Source organism: Aegilops tauschii, chromosome 7 (genome assembly GCF_002575655.3).
Source record: "Aegilops tauschii subsp. strangulata cultivar AL8/78 chromosome 7, Aet v6.0, whole genome shotgun sequence".
NCBI lineage: Eukaryota > Viridiplantae > Streptophyta > Magnoliopsida > Poales > Poaceae > Aegilops > Aegilops tauschii.
Genome location: NC_053041.3, coordinates 269,353,706 through 269,371,578, shown reverse-complemented (window position 1 = coordinate 269,371,578; position 17,873 = coordinate 269,353,706). Strand labels below are relative to the sequence as shown.

Below are 17,873 nucleotides of genomic sequence, written 5' to 3'. Positions count from 1 at the left end.
AAATGAGAAATAGAAATTAACAGATCGTGGGTCCTTCCATAAAGTCAGAAGCAATTTGATTATTTTTTTTACTTTTTTGAGTAGTATTAAAAATCGCACATAATTACTGTACCATGTCATGACACTACGTTTCTGAGATTGCCGCACGAATTTTATTTGCCGCGAAATTCCACAAAGTAACACTTTTTGTCGTTGAGATAGACCAGATCGACGAGGCCAACGCATCAGTAAAATCCTTATCCAAATTGCTAGTGGTATATTTAAGCTTGTGCGAAGAGGTGGACCAACGGAGGCGTCGGTTGTCGATGATCATATTTGACCTTGACAGAGGAGGGGAATTTGAGGCCACCCACCCAATTGGCAATCGTTGGCTGGCATCGAATAAATAACCCGACGGTAGCACGTCGTCGTCAATCCTGGTTTGCCAGCCAAGAAACAGAGACGGCTTTGGTCGCCGGAAAACAATGTCGACCCGAAGTGTATCAGATCGATGCTGCTATTGCATATTAACACAGGTTAATTTTTGATTCTGAAGATCACTGCACATTCAGAAGATCAAGAAGAGGTGGGGATTTACATGTACAGACGCATGGTTGGGTCACCGTAACAAAAAATCTATGGTGAGCGGCCATGGCCGCGCGTGGGGAAGAGCGCGCGAGCGCTGCTACAGTGGTGGCTATTCACAAGGCCGAAGCTCTGGATCGATGGAGGTCGGGCCTACCAGCACTGGTCTGTCTCCCACGTGCGGCGAGGCCGGCCCCAGACGCCGTCCGGCCTGGCAGCGGGCGGCTGCGCGTAGGCCTGCACGACGACGTCGCGGTCGTAGCGCGCGCGGGCGTCCGGGTCGGAGAGCGTGGCGTAGGCGTCGTGCAGGCGGATGAAGTCGTCGCCGGCCGCGCCGGCCACGTCCGGGTGCCGCTCCCGAGCCAGTCGCCGGTAGGCGGCCTTGATCTCGCCGCGCGTGGCGCCGGCCCGCAGCCCGAGCACCTCGTACAGCGTGCACCTCCCGGCCGGCGCCGCCGACGCGACGGCCACCGCGCACCGGACCGTCCGGCGGGAGCTGGAGCAGGCGGCGGCATGGCGGAACCCGGCCAAGGCGGGCCTCGCCGCGGAGGATTGCATCACCGGGGGCGGTGAAATCATCACACGAATCCACAAATCTGAGAAGAGAGAACGGGAGAGACGGACGGATGAGTCGGGGGAGCAGAGGAAAAGTAGGCAGGTGAGGGGAGACGGGAATGCGGTTGGCTCCCGGCCGGGTTTGTTTTTATAACGCAGCGGGCTGCTTGGCGCTGGTTGATATTTGTTTTCGTGGGAGGTCGGGGCTGTGAGTCAGCCGCGGCATCATCGTGATCTGGCTGGGGCGTGGGTCGACAGAGGGAGCGAGCGACGTGCACGTCGGCGTCATGTGGGCGTGAGTGCCTACCATAGCCATGCCTATTCGCCTCGCGCAAGGCAAGGGCCGGGATCTCCACGTCGATACGGGGTAATATAATATCCTGGCTATTTTGGTTTGGGCGCGGCGGTGCCCACTGAATCGCTGGCGCGCGGGTAGGGGCAAGGCAACGCGATGGGACGCGCGCCCGCGGGTTCGGCCGACTTCCCTGCTCCTAGTACGGCGGAGAGCACACCGAATTCTGGCGGTGTGTGCGGCGGCCCTAATTTCCATCTAGAAGCCAGACTTTCTTTTGCCCTTTTGAAGCACACGTCCTCGTTCACAGGGCTGGGCCGGGCCGGACCGCGTTCCGGCGAGCCAGGAAAATCAAGTCACCTATTCTAGAGCGTCCATAGCGAGTCTCCTATGTAAACACCATGGGTGGATTTGATAGCCTGCATACACCTTAACATGTGTGTTGTTTAGTTGCCTTCATTTACTGTGAGCTTCACGGTGGCCTCAGATTGCCAGGGAGCCATTACTGACATCAACATGGGGACGAGGGGGCCTCATGCAGCTATAGTACATGAAATAATGGCGCGGAGATCCAGTTTTACCTTATGTAATTTTATGTATGAGCGTAGAAATCATAATTTCGAAGCTCACAATCTTACCAAATTTGCTTGTACTTTAGATATAGGTAGACATATTTGGTTGGGTTCCCCTCATGACCCAACTCGTGTACCTATGAACATCATTATCAATCAATAAAGTCAGGCGAGTGTCGATCAGGGGATGAACTAGTTCGTTCTGCTTATGGTCATCTTGTGGCTGAAATTAAGGAATTGATGAGAGAGAGGATGTTTATTCTCCAGAAGTTAACTAGGAATCAAAATAGAGTTGCCGATCGCTTGGCAAATTATAGTCGTATAGAATGTACCACAACTCTGTGGATGCACCTTGGACCACCGTGTATTGATGATCTTTTGCCTCTCGACTGTAACTCTCTAAATATGAAATAAAACTCTGTTTTCCCTCGCAAAATAAAGTCAGGCAAGATTTCTCCAAAAAAAATTATTGTTGCCTTCATTTACTGTTTGTACACGCAACACCGAGGGCTTTTGGGCGTGGTTACCAGAGAAAAAAGGAACAGCACTGTCAGCTCTACCTACAGATTAGTGAAAACCAATGTTCAGTGGGAGGAATGGTTAGAAGGCAGAAGTGGAACATCAAGCACGGCAGATGAGAAGTCATGGTCTGAGTTGTGGAATATCCCGGTGCCCCCGAAGATTAAAGTTTTCCTATGGAGGCTAGCACGTCACTCTCTTCCTACTACGGATGTTCTTCGTCATCAAAACATGGCAACTCAGAATGCATGCCCATTGTGTGGTGGCGAAGATTCATGGAGGCACGCATTGCTTTCGTGCTCCATGTCAAGGTGTGTGTGGGCTCGGGCCGAGGATGAGCTCGTCTCTAAGATGTCTGAGATGCAAGATCCAAGTGCCAAGTCATGGCTGTTCGAGCTATCTAAATCGCTAGACCATATGAGCTTCATAAAAATATCTGCTACACTATGGGCATTGTGGTTTTCAAGGAGGAAAGCTGTGTACGAGGGGATTTTCCAAAGCCCGCAACAAACCATTGGGTTTGTGAACACCTTCATAAATGAACTGGACCAAATGACAGTGAGCCTGGCTAGGGGTGTTGCACCGAGAGTGCCTCTCACGCACAATCGAATAGGTGGTTGCCTCCAGCGCAGGGTATGATGAAGTTGAACGTGGATGGAGCCATAGCGAGAGGTGGACAAGGAGGTGCGGCTGCAGCTGTTTGCCGAGACAGTGATGGCACCTATCTTGGATCTTCGGTGATTGTTTACCAGGGTAATCACGGACCTGGTTGTTCTAGAAACATATGCCTGCAGGGAAGCGCTATCTCTAGCCGAGGATCTTGCCATTCAGAGCTTCACAGTGGCCTCAGATTGCCAAGGGGTCATTAACGACATCAACATGGGGACTAGGGGGGCTCATGCAGCTATCATACATAAAATAATGGCTTGTAGATCTAGTTTTCTTTCCTGTAGTTTTTTGCATGAGCGTAGAAATCATAATTTCGAGCTCACAATCTCGTCAAGTTTGCTTGTAATTTAGGCATAGGTAGACATGTTTGGTTGGGTGTCCCTCATGACCCACGTCTTGTACCTATGAACATCATTGCGAATCAATAAAGTCGGCGAGATTTCTCAAAAAAAAAATATTGTTGCCTTCATTTACTGTTGGGTCTCCATAGCATGAACCTTAATCCATCTCTGGATCTGTCTCGCTTGAAACGTTAAAATAGGCAGTTTCCAGCAAGCCAGGCTCGAAGGATGCAGCCGAGCGCAGAGTGATGAAGTCACGTTTTGTCTCGAATATGGGTGTACTTGAAGATGCACATGTTTGTTTGTTTAACTCCTAATCTTGTCCACTTTTATTAGTCCATTCTAATCTACAGAAGGTGCTTCGATTTGAGGTAAAGTCTACACGAAAAAAAAGCATTTTGGCATTATGGTTCCATTCAGACGATCGGTTTGTGGTTCATTCGTTGTAGATGTTCAATTTCGTGTTCATGTTTGAAGCTATTTTGGACAAATTTTGTTACATTCATCACGCACAGTTGACCTTTTGAAATTTCTTCTCACCGGTAGCTTCATCTCACATTTCCACACGACTTCCCTATTACATGTTTTCTTTCTGTTTCGACAATCTTAGACGAGTAAATCTATATCTTTCTCACGAACTGTACATATGCGTATGTGTGTGATATAATGTTTTAGTGACACTCCTTAATCTTCTTCATCCCTTCTAATCCTGCTCTCGGCCTCCTCTCCTACGTCCTATTACACTGGCACCATCGCCGACGTTGTTCCTCTCGACCTCCTCTCCAGCGTCTTGCTACACTGTCACCACCGACGGCGTGATCTTCCTCTCGGCCTCTTCTCGCGTATCGTACTACACTGACGCCATCGTAGACGTTGTTCCTCTCGGCCTCCCGCCCACATCGTACTACACTGCGTCGGCATTGTTCCTCTCAGCCTCCTCACGCCGTCCTACTACACTGGTGTCGTCCCCGACGTCATTCCTTTCGGCCTCCTCTCCCTTGTCCTACTACACCGACGCTGCCATGGCGTTCGCACTGTATGTTTTCTCCTCTGCCATGCATCTGCCTCAGCGCCCTTCTATTCGTCCCTCCGCCCGGACTTTCTCTGCTGTGACGACGCTAGCAACTAGTTCGTCGCAACGCTGACGGGGTCGCTCGCCCACGACTACGTGCTCATCGTGTTGGACATGGCGCCGCGGCCACCGTCCACCGCAGTCGTCATGGTCTGACAGGCACTGCATTTATCCTCCCCCGTCCTCTACCTCAGCGCTCCTCTGCACAGACTTTTTCCGCGGCGACGACGCTAGCAACTAGTTCACCACGGTGCCGGCAGGACCGCTCGCCCGTGACACCGTCATGTCGCACGCGACGCCACGGTCACCGTCCACCGCGGTCGCGAGGCACTCTAGTATAACTCTATGTGTTAACTGTAACACTCGCCCGCAACTCCATCGTGTCGGATGCGGCACCACGGTCACCGTCCACAGCAGTCGCAAGGCACTCTAGTGTAACTTTGCGTGTTATCGGTAAGTGTTAGCTCTCAATCATATCCCATGTATGTAACCATATAGTGTGTAGTTGCATGAGCGGAAACAATGCAGGACACCAAACGCCATGCCAAAACCGATCCCTAGTGCAGGTAGCCTCGATGCAGGTAATCAAACGAGGTGCAGATTTTGAATATTTTTTTCATGTTTTCCCTCAGCCAGGCTTAATTGGGACATTCATGCAATGCAGGCATATTCATAGATGACAACCAAACACGCTCTATGTATCACTCTTCGCAAGCGTCAGGCCTATTTCTCGCCCGTCGCTAGACGTAACTCGGTCTCGCCTCTAGGCACGAGGGAGTGGGTTAACCCACTAGTGTAACGCCTCTAGCTCGAGTTTTTCTCGGTGTTTTCCTTACCTTTTTCTATTTTTCTCCACCGGTTTTTTTTTTGTTTTTGACGTTTCTTTACCGGTTTTCTCTGGGTTTATTATTTTTATTTTTGTTTCAACACATGTCTATTTTTTAATACACATTGTACATTTATAGTATACAGTGGAACATTTTTATGACACACGCTGAATATATTTAAATACATGATGTACATCCCAAAAAAATTACACAATGTACATTTAAAAAAATACTTGGTTTGAACATTTTTATGAATACATGTTAAACATTTTTCAAATACTCCCTTCGTAAAAAAATATAAGTCTAAACGCTCTTATAAAGGGAGTACAACTTAAACATTTTTTTATATTTTTTGGTCTAACATCGTTATCGGCTCCTCTGATGGCTCCATTGTGGCGGTGGTCAACGGGATTGTTGAGTATATTGATTATTAGGAAAGATGAGATAGACTAGGATTTGTTGCATTGTCTTGTACTTCAAGTTCATCATTGTACTCCTATATATATGTCCACGAGGCTCAAGCAATATAATCCATCATATTCCGCCAATCCCTCTCTCCCTTCTAACATGATATCAGCCTAACCGATCCAAACCCTAGCCGCCGCACTGCGCCGCCCCCGGGGCGGTCGGCCTCCATGACCATCGCGGGGGGCCGAGCCGCCCATAGGGTTAGTCCGCCGACCGTGTTGGTCGGCTGCCCTAAAGAGTCTTTTTTCCAATCTGTTGATTGGGGTTTTTCTCTCTCTCTCTCTCTCCACTCACTTAATCGGTGTTCTTTTTGGTTCTTCGATCTATAGATCGGTTTGCGTCGCCCATCACGGTCTGTTCATCCTCTACGAGTTGTGTTTACTCCATCAGCGCCTTCATTGTCTTCGAGTGGATCGGCAGAGGGCGCTCGTGGCTTCACATGCGCCGCTGATACGGCGGCCGTCGCGCAATCCTATGATGGCTGTTAGAATAAATCTGAGGCATACCGTTGATCATCCGAGGACCAAGAAATCACACGAGGCACAACACCGAGATTTGTTAACGAGGTTCACCGATATGGCTACATCCCCGAGGCTTGACTACGGGCGCTCCTCCCCGTGACACCGTCACAATACCACACACCGGCCACCCGGGCGTCGGCACACGCCGTCGGCTCCCCTTTGCGCGCCTGTGCTATTATGCTGGCATAGGTTACATCGTGTGTCTAGCCCCGCTACATATGAGAGGCCTAGGATACAAGTGTCCTACTACGACACGACTCCATATCCTATCTAAACACAATACTACTACAAGTCCAACTGTGACCTACCTTGTACACTATATTCGACACAACTCCAACAAACTCCACCTTGGCGAATATTCTCCACCACCTTGAATTCGTCAATGTGTCAAACTTCCATGTACATTGGACTTGAGTTTATCACATGAGTACCGCTGCTACTCCAAAGACTCCATATGACTCCACCTGCAACTTGTAGTCCCTTCTTTTCTTGACCATAGTCAACACTCGGGCAAAATTAAGTTCCTTGTTACTCTAGTTTGTGCTCCCAACTTCCAGAGTATCAGTCCAACGCCATCACACACTGATCACTGACCTGCGTGAAAATGAACAACTCACATATTGGGGGTCACACATAAGAGTTGCCTGAACTCAACATCACCGCTCCTTTCTTGACCGCCTGTCTGAAACACGAAGGAATTTCACCGTTGCTTGTAGTCATCCCGAGTCAAATTCACAGTTTTCTCACCACATGTATGACCACTAGAGCCCTGGCCCGTCTCCATGCCCCGTGCGCACCGCACGCCTCGCCGCTATTACCGCGTCGAGCCTCCGCTGTCCTGGTCGAGTCTCAAGGGTCGCGAAACCACACCACTCAACCCCCACTGCAGAGTACCACCGATCATCACCGACCGATGACGAGTTTCACGCTTCCATCAGACCACTGGGCTCCAGTCCGAACTACGTGTCCCTCACTTTTTCCCGCTGAATAGGCTTCGACTCTCTGTCGACTTACGCCGTAGCCCCTCAATCCAGCACTGAGTGAAGTCATCCAGACTCCAGCTCCACCTTCAACATGACTCCGTGGTAGATGATCGGTCCACCCATGCGCCTCATCGACTTCAAGCTCCGTGTATACACCACCTTGAATCAATCTCGCACCATAGTCTTGTCGAAGTCACACAAGCCTCGGGCTTGTGCCACGTGTTTCCACGCCCCAGAAGTCGGCCACCATCAGCATCACGCTCCTATGTCGTCGTCGCCGAAATCACCGCCGTCTTCTGCTTTGACCGACATCCACGTCGATCCACCAGACTATCTAGTCCGACCCAGCTGAACTCGTTCGACTGTATGACACGCTCGAGGCTCCCAAATCATATTCCGCGAATTTTCATCCATCACACATAATTCTATCTTAGCCGGCATGACTTCCCGCAATGCTCTCAAGCATCCCTGTTGTGCCAACAATTCTTCCACCATTGTCTGCCATAGCCCAAGGTTTTCAGTTCCTGAACTTCTCCACCTCAGACCTGGTACCCGTTGGCGCCATGGTTCTTCATATGACTGACCCTGTGAAAAATTATCCAAACTTTCCACGCGATACCCCAAGTACACGAACAGCTTCCGCATACTACAGCAGTTCCAACCAAAAAACATTCTAGTCCTCACGTGTACTAGCTACTAGGCTCAATTCACCATGCTAGCTTTTGCCTAGCCACAACCTTGCTATTTCCAATGGACGTATCAATGGATATTTCCTTCGCCCAATCGATCTGCTGCCTCTTTCCATGTCTCACATGAGGACTCGGTCCTCTTTTTCTCCAAACAAATCACGTGCATGCAACGCTCCTGAGCAACCAGCCACACGTACGTACGTGCCTGCGCCTCGTCCCGAACACCTGCCGGCTCGGACAGCCCCACCTGGACCAGCCCGCCAGCACACACACTGGCAGACCCCTGTTGGGCCACGCAGCCATCTGCCGCTACACCTTTCACGGTTGCCTAGCCACGCCTGTGCCATCCGTCCGATTGCAAGTCTCCTGCTGCCGCACGTTTACGCCGCCGCCGCCTCGATCTGATTCACTTTTCCGAGAAGATCACAACCGCTGGAACACCTCTGCTTCTTAGAGCATCTCCAGCCGCTGGCCCACCAGGAGGGGCTAAAAATCGCCCCCTGGGGGCGCACCGGCGCTAAACCGCGCGCTGGGGGCGTGATGCCCCCCAATCGCGGCGCCCATGTTTTTTTTGAAAAACTTAAATACGACGCAAACATGGCTCAAATTTAACGCAAACATCGGCGAGTTCGTTCAAATTTAAACATATTTTACAAAAAAAAAGAAAAAAATTACTAGGGGCTGCTCCTCGCCGTCTTCATCGCCGCTCCTCGCCGTCTCCCTCGCCGCTCCTCGCCGCCCGCCGCCCGCCCTTGCAGTTCTACATGCCGAGGAGGCTGTAGAACCGCATGTAGTCGCCGCCGCCGCCGCCGTCATCGTCGTCGTCGCCGCCTCCGCCGCCGCCGTCCCTGCTGCATCCCTCCCCTGGTTGGCGCGGCGGGTTGGACGGTCCGGGGGCGTCCTCGTCGTCGTCGCTGTCGAGGATCACGACGCCGTGCTCGTCCTCGCGCCCACGTTTGCGGGCTTCATCTCCTCCAGGGCCCGGCGCTGCCGGACCATCTCGTCGCGGTAGTAGTCGTCCCGCGTCCACTGTAGGGCCTCCTCGTCGGAGAAGCCGCGCCGGGCTATCTCCTCGTACTCCGGGGGGAGGCCGGGCTCCGGCTTGGGCTCGGCGAGGACGAAGCGGCCGGAGGGGGTGGAGTCGCCGATGCGGACGCCGGAGCTGCGGGTGCGCGCGCTGACAGGCGTGTCCTGGGGCTTCGGCTTGACGGGGCGGAGGCAGGGAGAGCCGGACGAGCGGCCGGACGAGGAGGAGGACGCCCCGGGCCGCTCCATGCGCCTCGGCGTCCAGGAGCTCTCACGACGGCGTGAGAAGGACGGGGGAGAGGGGTACTCGAGGCGCGGCGTGTTGCCGCCCTCGATGTACTCGAGGACGGCCTCCAACGTGCGGCCGAGCACGCCCCACCACCGGCGCCGGCCCTCGGAGTTGAGCCTGCCGGAGGGCACGACGCCGTTCGTCGCCTCGAGCTGTTCGGCGTGGCGGCGGCGGAAGTAGGGCTCCCAGAGCGGGCTGTCGAGGGTGTACCGCGGGCCTTCCCTCGCCGCCCGCGGCAGGGACGCGCGGATACGTGCGATCTCCGCACGCCGCGCCGCCCCGGTGGGTGGTGGTGGCACCGGCACGCCGCCGGCGCTGATCCTCCACGCCCCGGGCACCCGCATGTCCGGCGGGACCGGGTACTCGGCCTCGAAAAGGAGGCGAGCCTCGTCCTCGTGAAGATGGCGGCGCCCGAAGCCATTCGCTGCCGCGGCGTCGCCTGGGAAGCGCTCGGCCATTCTTCTGAACTGGAGACAGCGAGAGGAGGCGAGGGAGGAAGGGGGAGAAATGGGCGCGTCGGTGGTGGAGGATCTGTGCGTGTGTCCGGCGCGCTGGTGGTCGGCTTATATAGGCGGAGGCGCCGCGTAGTACGCATGGCCGGCGCGTTACGCGTGGCGGGCGAGGGGACGCGCGTCGCCCGGCCTTCACTGCGCCGCCCGTGAGGCATCAATGGAGGCTGACCGGCACGGCAGCGCGCGCAGCTTTGGCATTGATTAGCCGCGGGGAACGAGGTGATGAGGACGACGAAGCGGCGAGAAGAGATTCGAGTCGCTAGCAAGGGGGGCCCGCGGCTCTTCGCGCCAAAAACGATTCGCCCGGCGCCCCCGAGCGCCCCCCGGCGCGCCGGGTTCGGGTTGGGTCCGCCGGCGCCAATTTCGGCCCGAGCCGGCGAAAACTGGGCCCTTGGGGGCGCGACTGGACCAGTTTTTTGGAGCCGGCGGCCGAAAAATCGCCTGGGGGGCCTTGTTGGGGGCGCGGCTGGAGATGCTCTTAGATCGCTCCGACTGCAATCGCTTCTGCAGAACTCCAACGATATCTTCCACTTCCTCTAGATCAACTTCCGCGGATCCTTCGAACCTTGCTCATGATACCACTTGTTAGAATAAATCTGAGGCATACCGTTGATCATCCGAGGACCAAGCAATCACACGAGGCACAACACCGATATTTGTTAACGAGGTTCACCGATATGGCTACATCCCGGGGCTTGACTATGGGCGCTCCTCCCCGTGACACCGTCACAATACGCACACCGGCCACCCGGGTGCCGGCACACTCCGCCGGCTCCCCCTTGCGCGCCTGTGCTATTATGTTGGCATATGTTACATCATGTGTCTAGCCCTGTTACATATGAGAAGTCTAGGATACAAGTGTCCTACTACGACACGACTCCATATCCTATCTAAACACAATACTACTCAAGTCCAACTGTAACCTACCTTATACATTATATTCGACACAACTCCAACAAAGGCTCTCTTGGCCTCGCCGCGTGGCCCGCGACCACTCACGCGCCTCGCGTGGCGTGGTGGCTGCTCGAGCGCCCGCGGTGGCCCAGGGATCCACATGGCGTGGCTGTGTAACATGCAGGGCGTGCATGATGGATTGATGGGTGCTTGTGCACTTTGTGTTACTACGTCTGCTTGCGTACTTGTGCGCGTGTTAGCCGGCCACAGTGCACTACGCGTGTCCATGTCCGGCTGCACGCTCCTGCTACGTCCAGCTGCCTGACGCATGTCCTCCGGTGGTCTGACCAACTGCAAGTGCGTGCCTGTGTTGAATTTTATGAAGATCATACGCATGCCCTCCGGTGGTCTGATCAACTGCAAGTGCATGCCTGTGTTGGATTCTGTGAAGATCATCACTGAGTACGCGCATCTCTACATCGATCGAGTAACGGGCTGTTGTTGCATTCGCCTCGTCGGGTCGCATCGCCGCCGTCTCATGGTTTTTCCCGTGGCTACATCGATTCACACCGAAGTTGTGTCGTTCCTTCGGACCATAGCGCCACGACACGTGGTCTCCGCCGCCGCCCTGAGGCCGTTCTCGTGGTTGCACCAACCCACGCGTTGCGTCGCCCCTTCGGGCCGTGGTGCCGCGGCCCGCGGTCAACCTTCGCCCCGAGGCCGTCCGCGAGGCTGCACCAACCCTCGCGCTGCCACTGCGTCGCCCCGTCAGACCGTAGTGAGTGTGGCATGCGGTCCCTGCAACCGCTTCGAGGTCTTTCCTGCCGTCGCCCCGACCCGTGCGCTGCTGGTGCATCGCCCCTTTGGGCCATAGCGTCGCGGCACGCCGTCCACTCCATCGTCCCCACGCGTCGACTTTTACGTGGTATGCGTCGCACCTCCCTAGGCGCAGGAAAGCCACCGTCCGCGCCGGTCTTTTGTCACGCTTTTGGGTTCTTCCTCGCCTACTTCGAGCACCATCACCGCGCTTCTGACCTAGCAGCCGCCGCCGCCGCCTCCTCAGGCCGCCGCTCTTATTCCCGGTCCACGGCGACTCGGCGTCCAGGAACTACCTCGACATCGGCCCCGACTCAACCTCGACCATGGCGTCCCTCGCACGGCTACCTCAAGCACGGCTACACCACCCTAGGCTCTCGGCTACATCGACATCGGCACAAAGGGCTATCACCTTACTTGAGCAACCTCGTCGGTTTCCACTCCAGCCACGACTTCCGTGATGCATCGACCGTTACGGCTGTGGGGGGTATCTGTCAGCTTGCCCTCGAATTCTTCTCCAGTCTCATCGTCTACGTCGCTACCATTTGTGACTGCGGGAGGATGTTGAGTATATTGATTATTAAGAAAAATGAGATAGACTAGGATTTGTTCTTGCCTTATCTTGTACTCCAAATTAATCATTGTACTTCTATATATATGCCCACGAGGCTCAAGCAATACAATCCATCATATTCCGCCAATCCCTCTCTCCCTTCTAACAGGGACAAGGGGGCAGTGAACGAGGCATAGGCAGTGGGAAAGGACAACATGTTGTGCGAAAACAATGGCAAAATTGTTGAGCAGGCTCCGCCTCATTTTTTATGGGCCCGTGTTATCGGAGTCCTACCTGACATACGTCCGGACTTCCACAAACCTCCTCGTTTTGGTGCCGTTTTGAGGGATTTCGGACATTCGAACCAGTTTGAGGGATTTCGGACATCCTGACAAGTTCTTATGATTCATAAGAAAAAGGTTAAAAAGTTGCGATACCATTCCGATACCATCAAATAAAGCAAGCAGTACCGCAAACTTTTTCTTACTAATTATAAACTACTCCTTCCGTTCTTAAATATTTGTCTTTTTAGATATTTTAAATGAACTACCACATACGGATGTATATAGACATATTTTAAAGTGTAGATTCACTCATTTTGCTTCGTATGTAGTCACTTGTTGAAATCTCTAGAAAGACAAATATTTAGGAACAGAGCGAGTAATTATAAGAAATTGCTCTATCCTTTAGATTGTTTGAGTAGATGTGTTTCTCTTCAACTGTTCAAACCTTTACATTATGTTACTGCACACGACGGTTTATAATTGGCGGCGGCGTACCAGGAACACTTGTTTATTATAGAAGACTCAAATTTTCAAGCCCCAAACCACTCTGAAGTCTGAGCATCCCTTTTTCACAGTGAACCACGGAAACACACTCTAAAAGGTTCAAAATATCAAAACTTTTTCAGAGTGGCATGTTGCATCTGGAAAATCGATCATCATTTCAGAGCTTGGGCAAGCACCAACGTTCCATCCAGCATTATTCAGCAACGCTGTCATCTTTCAAGCATGTAGCTAGGCTAAAGACAGGCGATCAAGTGTAAAAGAATGACTATAAATATAATAATTATTTTACATCCACGAAATCACAATGGGCAACTAGCGTCTAACAAAGAATGGCTATAAATTTAAGCTATTTTACATCAATGGATCATACATGGACCATGAGCCCCTAACAGGATACACAAAGCAGCATCACGGTGAAGTCCAGAAGTACATGTGTCCGAGTCTGCTGGGCTGAAAAGCAGAGAGACGAACTCGAGGCTTGTTTGCTAGTTTCTTTGGACAATACAACAGCTCCGGTGCTTAAATCTCACCAGCATCAGAAAATATATGCTGTCCCTATTTCTTCCCATTATTCGCCCATCATTACGACCACAACAGAATGTCATGGCTCGTTGTTACCCGGGGTAGAAACTTCTGCACTGCACATAGGGCATACCTGCAACATGGCAATGGCTGAAGCAGTTTTCTAGTATTCAGTTTCATCATACGCCATTAATAACAAATTCCCTCTACAACTTAAGCTATTAGAGGAAAACATGGATAGTATACTCATACTTCAATATCTAATACTCCCTCTGTAACTTAATGTAAGGCGTTTTCAAAGTCCACGTCTTACTGTGTATAAAATTGCTGTTTATGGTTGCTTTATCATGCAAAACAAGACTTCATGAGGATTGGCATCATGCAGGCCGATGGTGGAGAGAAAGTTTATGAAATCGCATTTGATGGAGGAATTAAGAGAACTTATTGTGTGACAATAGGTCCTTTCTTGCTTTCTTTTATAAGAGATTGGTGGACATTTTTCCGGCTATGGAAGGAAGAATAGGGGGTGGACAGGTGGTGGCTGTACCTTGTTTAACTGCAGCCACTGGTTTATGCAGTCAGAATGATATGAATGCTTGCAAGGAAGTGCAACCAATGATTCACCTTCCTCAAATTCCACACGGCAAATAACACATCTGCAAAATGAACTTCGCGTATCAGAACATTTAATGACTATAGACAAAATTTTGAAAAGATAAAAGGTTATAAATCATGTACATACTGTTCCATGTTGCTGTCTTGGTTATCTTCTGCTTGGTAAGTTACTAAAGGCAATGAAGCCAGGGTATTGGCAGAAACACCTCTGCTTTCCGTACCGACCACTTCACCCAATGCAACCAGCTCCTAAAACACCAAAACCATAAATTAAGATCAAATGGTGAATCTTGAAATTCAGTCTGGTTTAACAGAAAAGAATCTTAAATCTTCATATGCAGATATAAATGCAAATAATCACCCTTTCTTCTAGTACAAAATACAAAACTTACCTCATACGAGTATTCGTCTGGATCAACATCTTCCCATGCATCCTAAAGTTTGACATAAGCACAAATACTGAAAATGTCAGGTACCAACTTCATGCTTGGAAGATTGATTATAACAAGAAAATAAGACTATTACATTGACAAAAATACAAATTGGTCGTATGGGATGGATATTGATAGATTCATAAGATTACTTTCAGCAGTTCCTAGTTCTGGATGCCAGCAACAATATGCTTATTCGCAATAAAAAGATCATGATGAAAGAAAAATTTCATTCAAAGTTCTAATAAACGATATGGCTGTGTGCATTTGAGGATGCAACGGCTAGGATGCTTCCCCTTCCTTATAGAAAAAAAGAACGGAAAATTACATTCCAAATTCTATACTGGTCTTCCGTATATTTACAAACGACAGGCAATGGAATGAAGGCGCAAATATACCACCGTGTTAACCCAATCCACATTATTTTACTAAATGCAGAGCAGTTCTAGATTTTAGCCACCAACTACTGAATCTGATCAATGGCATGAAATTATTTATTCTAGATCACTGCAAAGTACATAGATGATGAGTAGAAGGCAATAATGAAGATACAATGCAAATCCTAACATGAGCAATTAACTGATATAGTTAAACAGAAACTTGAAGCTATCCTGAATAAAATAACAAATCTAATCTTGAGAGAGAAACTGCATGGTTGCCAAAGCATACACATCAATAAACATTTGATTATAACAATGGAATGTACTGTCACCTGTGCGCTATCCCCATCTTCCTCATCTTCAACATCATGCTCCATCTCTTCCCCTACTGAAGAAACAAAGAGACTAATCAACAACCCAAGAGGGGACAGGGAGAAAACGTGACTGAATTTCGAAAAGTCTTGTCTCCTGCACTCACAATCAGTGATCCCAGCGAGCGCCATGAGCCGCTGGGCGACCTCGCGCTCCTCGGCATCCTGCAGGGCCCGCGCATACGCCTCGTCGTCCTCGTACCGCGCGGGGTCCAATTCGGGCCCCTCCGCTTCGCCCACCTCCTCGTCCTCATCCCCCTCCTCCTCGTAATCGCTCCCCTCGTCGCCTTCGATCCCTTCCTCTTCCTCGTCGTAGTAGTCGTAGCTCCCAGCGTCCGAGGCATCGTACTCGCTGCCGTCCCCGCCGTGCGCGCTCAGCATCATGTACGCCCGCTCCTGCGGCACCGAGCGCGGCAACCCCAGATTAATTAAACCACGAAGCATCGGCGGCGGAACCGACCCCGGTAGATCTGGACGCTTACCTGCTCCTGGAGGACGCGCGCGAGGGCGAGGTCGGCCTCCTCCTGGCTTAAGGCGGTGAACGGCCGCCTCCCTACCGCGGCCGCCGCGGCGGCCGACACGTCGTCCCCTCCGGCCCCGGCTGCGGCGGGAGTATTGGGGCTATGGTTTTGGTCCGCGCTGTGCTTCTCGCCGCCGTTTCCCTTGGGGCCCTCCATGGGAGGGAGAGATGGAGCAGTTAGGGATCGGAGACGAGAAGGAGAAGGCAACGACGGGAAGGAAGCAGAAATTCAATAGTGGCAACGTTAAGCAATCTCAGGCGCACCGCACCCGCACGCGGACGCGGTAGCTATATGAGGACGAGGCAAACGTTTTGCCGTGGGTTTGAACAGGAGGTATTTTTTTTTTATAGTATAGCCTTAAAACATGAGGTATCTGTTTTTTTTTTTTTTTAAATGCAGGAGGTATCTGGTTGGGACCGAGTCGGTCAGGAGACTCGAGATAGAAACAAACTCACGCTCTGAAATCTCTGTCTCTAGTACTCCTTTTTCTATTTCTTTAGACAGAGTGTTTCGTCAATCTTACATAAATTTTCCCTCCTTCTCTTCATTTCCATTTTTTCTTTTATATCTGTTTTTTCCTTTTTGAAATCCGTCTTAGCTGTCACATCCTTTATTGACTTATCAAAAATGGTAATTCAATAAAATTTTTACCAAATAAGCAATTTCTATTTAGGTTGGTAAATCACGGGTAGGGATTTTATAAACATTTATTTACACGATCACATTAATACAAGGGAAATCATTCTGTACAAACACGTAATCACCGACTAAAGTACTGGAATTTTTATATCTTGTTGCTCATGCACAATTATCCAATATAAAGAGAAAAGTCCATATTGCAACTTTCAACTTGCCACATAATTTAAAAGTCAACCCTCTACTTTAAAATCGGTCATCCACATCTCAAACTAAGATCCACTCGTGCTGCATATGAAGATAATCATATAAAGACAGCACCTCATGTTATAATCATGACCACTGATGGTATAGTGCATGCAGTAGTTCGCCCCGCACACAACCTTGCAAAACAATGAAGACTGTCGTGGCACGTTAATGTCATTGTGAGGCTCGGGTATGCTAAAGAAATAGTCTCAAATTCATAGATCCTATTATGTAATTGCTTCAAAAATGATGGTGGGATTTTTAGAGTGGCCCTCGTATTGGCCGTGTTGAGAATATGGATAGTTCTGGACGCGGTGTTTTGGCTCCTAGGTGCATATGCACCTAGGAGTCAATTTCTGGATAGTTCTTCCATTTCTAGTGCATGCAATCTAGTGATTCAAGCATACCTGAAGCCCTCTTGATTCTCCAAGTGCCATGAGCCTTGTTATGTCTATGGCATTTGGTCCTCTCAAGTACTCCGGTTCAAACACCTTGATCACTTTAGTAGCAAATCTAAACATGCTTTGAGGCATGTGTTTTTAGACATGCCGAGGTACTCATCCCATGAATTTGCTGGCGTGTCATATAAAAGCATCCTCATAGAGCCGTGCACTCGCAATTAGAGAAACCAATGTTATTCATCATAGGCCCTAACAACTCGGTAGATGTGTTCGAACACATGTCGTTGCATCCGAAATTGACGGTGGAAATAGGTTCAATTAGTGCATCAGGGGCAAAGCAGTCGTCGTACAACATCATATGTCCCTTGCCTCTGTTAGTTCAACACCCGATGTCTCTTCGACTAAGCCTTGAAGTTTAGAACATGCTCCATGTCTTCAAGAATCGCGCTCATCATCGTCGTTTCATCGTCTGACAAGCTCATCTGAATCCCCTGTGTTAGCTTCAAAGTAAACAATGAGAGCATAAAAAAATGGCTATGGCATCTTGCCGAACACTTACCCTGCGTGGTGTCCATCATGGACGACGTCGGCAAGGGCGGAGGGTACCTAGGCGGTGGTCGGCTCAGGGGTGGAAAGACGGCGTAGACAAAGCTGTGCGAGTGCCTCACCCTTCATCCTCCAATGGCGGGGTCGGACCTCCATGAGTGAGTAGGACAGCCACGACGAGCGTGGAGGCAGAGACGTTGGCAGGGGCGTAGAATAACTGACGCGGCTGGCAGCAGGCGTGAAGGCGCATCCAG

At 50.9% G+C, this 17,873-nt stretch overlaps 2 protein-coding genes across 2 annotated transcripts; both read right to left on the bottom strand.

The window, feature by feature from the left end:
* Positions 1–480: 480 nt before the first annotated feature.
* LOC109748954 (chaperone protein dnaJ 11, chloroplastic) lies at positions 481–1,430 on the bottom strand. The gene has a single exon (XM_020307958.4). The coding sequence runs from the start codon at positions 1,141–1,143 to the stop codon at positions 718–720; it is 426 nt and encodes a 141-aa protein (XP_020163547.1). The 5' UTR covers positions 1,144–1,430; the 3' UTR covers positions 481–717.
* An 11,769-nt stretch (positions 1,431–13,199) lies between these two features.
* LOC109748946 (E3 ubiquitin ligase BIG BROTHER-related) lies at positions 13,200–16,182 on the bottom strand. Its single transcript, XM_020307951.4, has 7 exons — positions 15,752–16,182; positions 15,377–15,665; positions 15,231–15,286; positions 14,480–14,521; positions 14,215–14,336; positions 14,020–14,128; positions 13,200–13,605 (listed from the first exon to the last, which is right to left on the bottom strand). The coding sequence occupies exons 1-7, from the start codon at positions 15,944–15,946 to the stop codon at positions 13,552–13,554; spliced, it is 867 nt and encodes a 288-aa protein (XP_020163540.1). The 5' UTR covers positions 15,947–16,182; the 3' UTR covers positions 13,200–13,551.
* Positions 16,183–17,873: the final 1,691 nt, after the last annotated feature.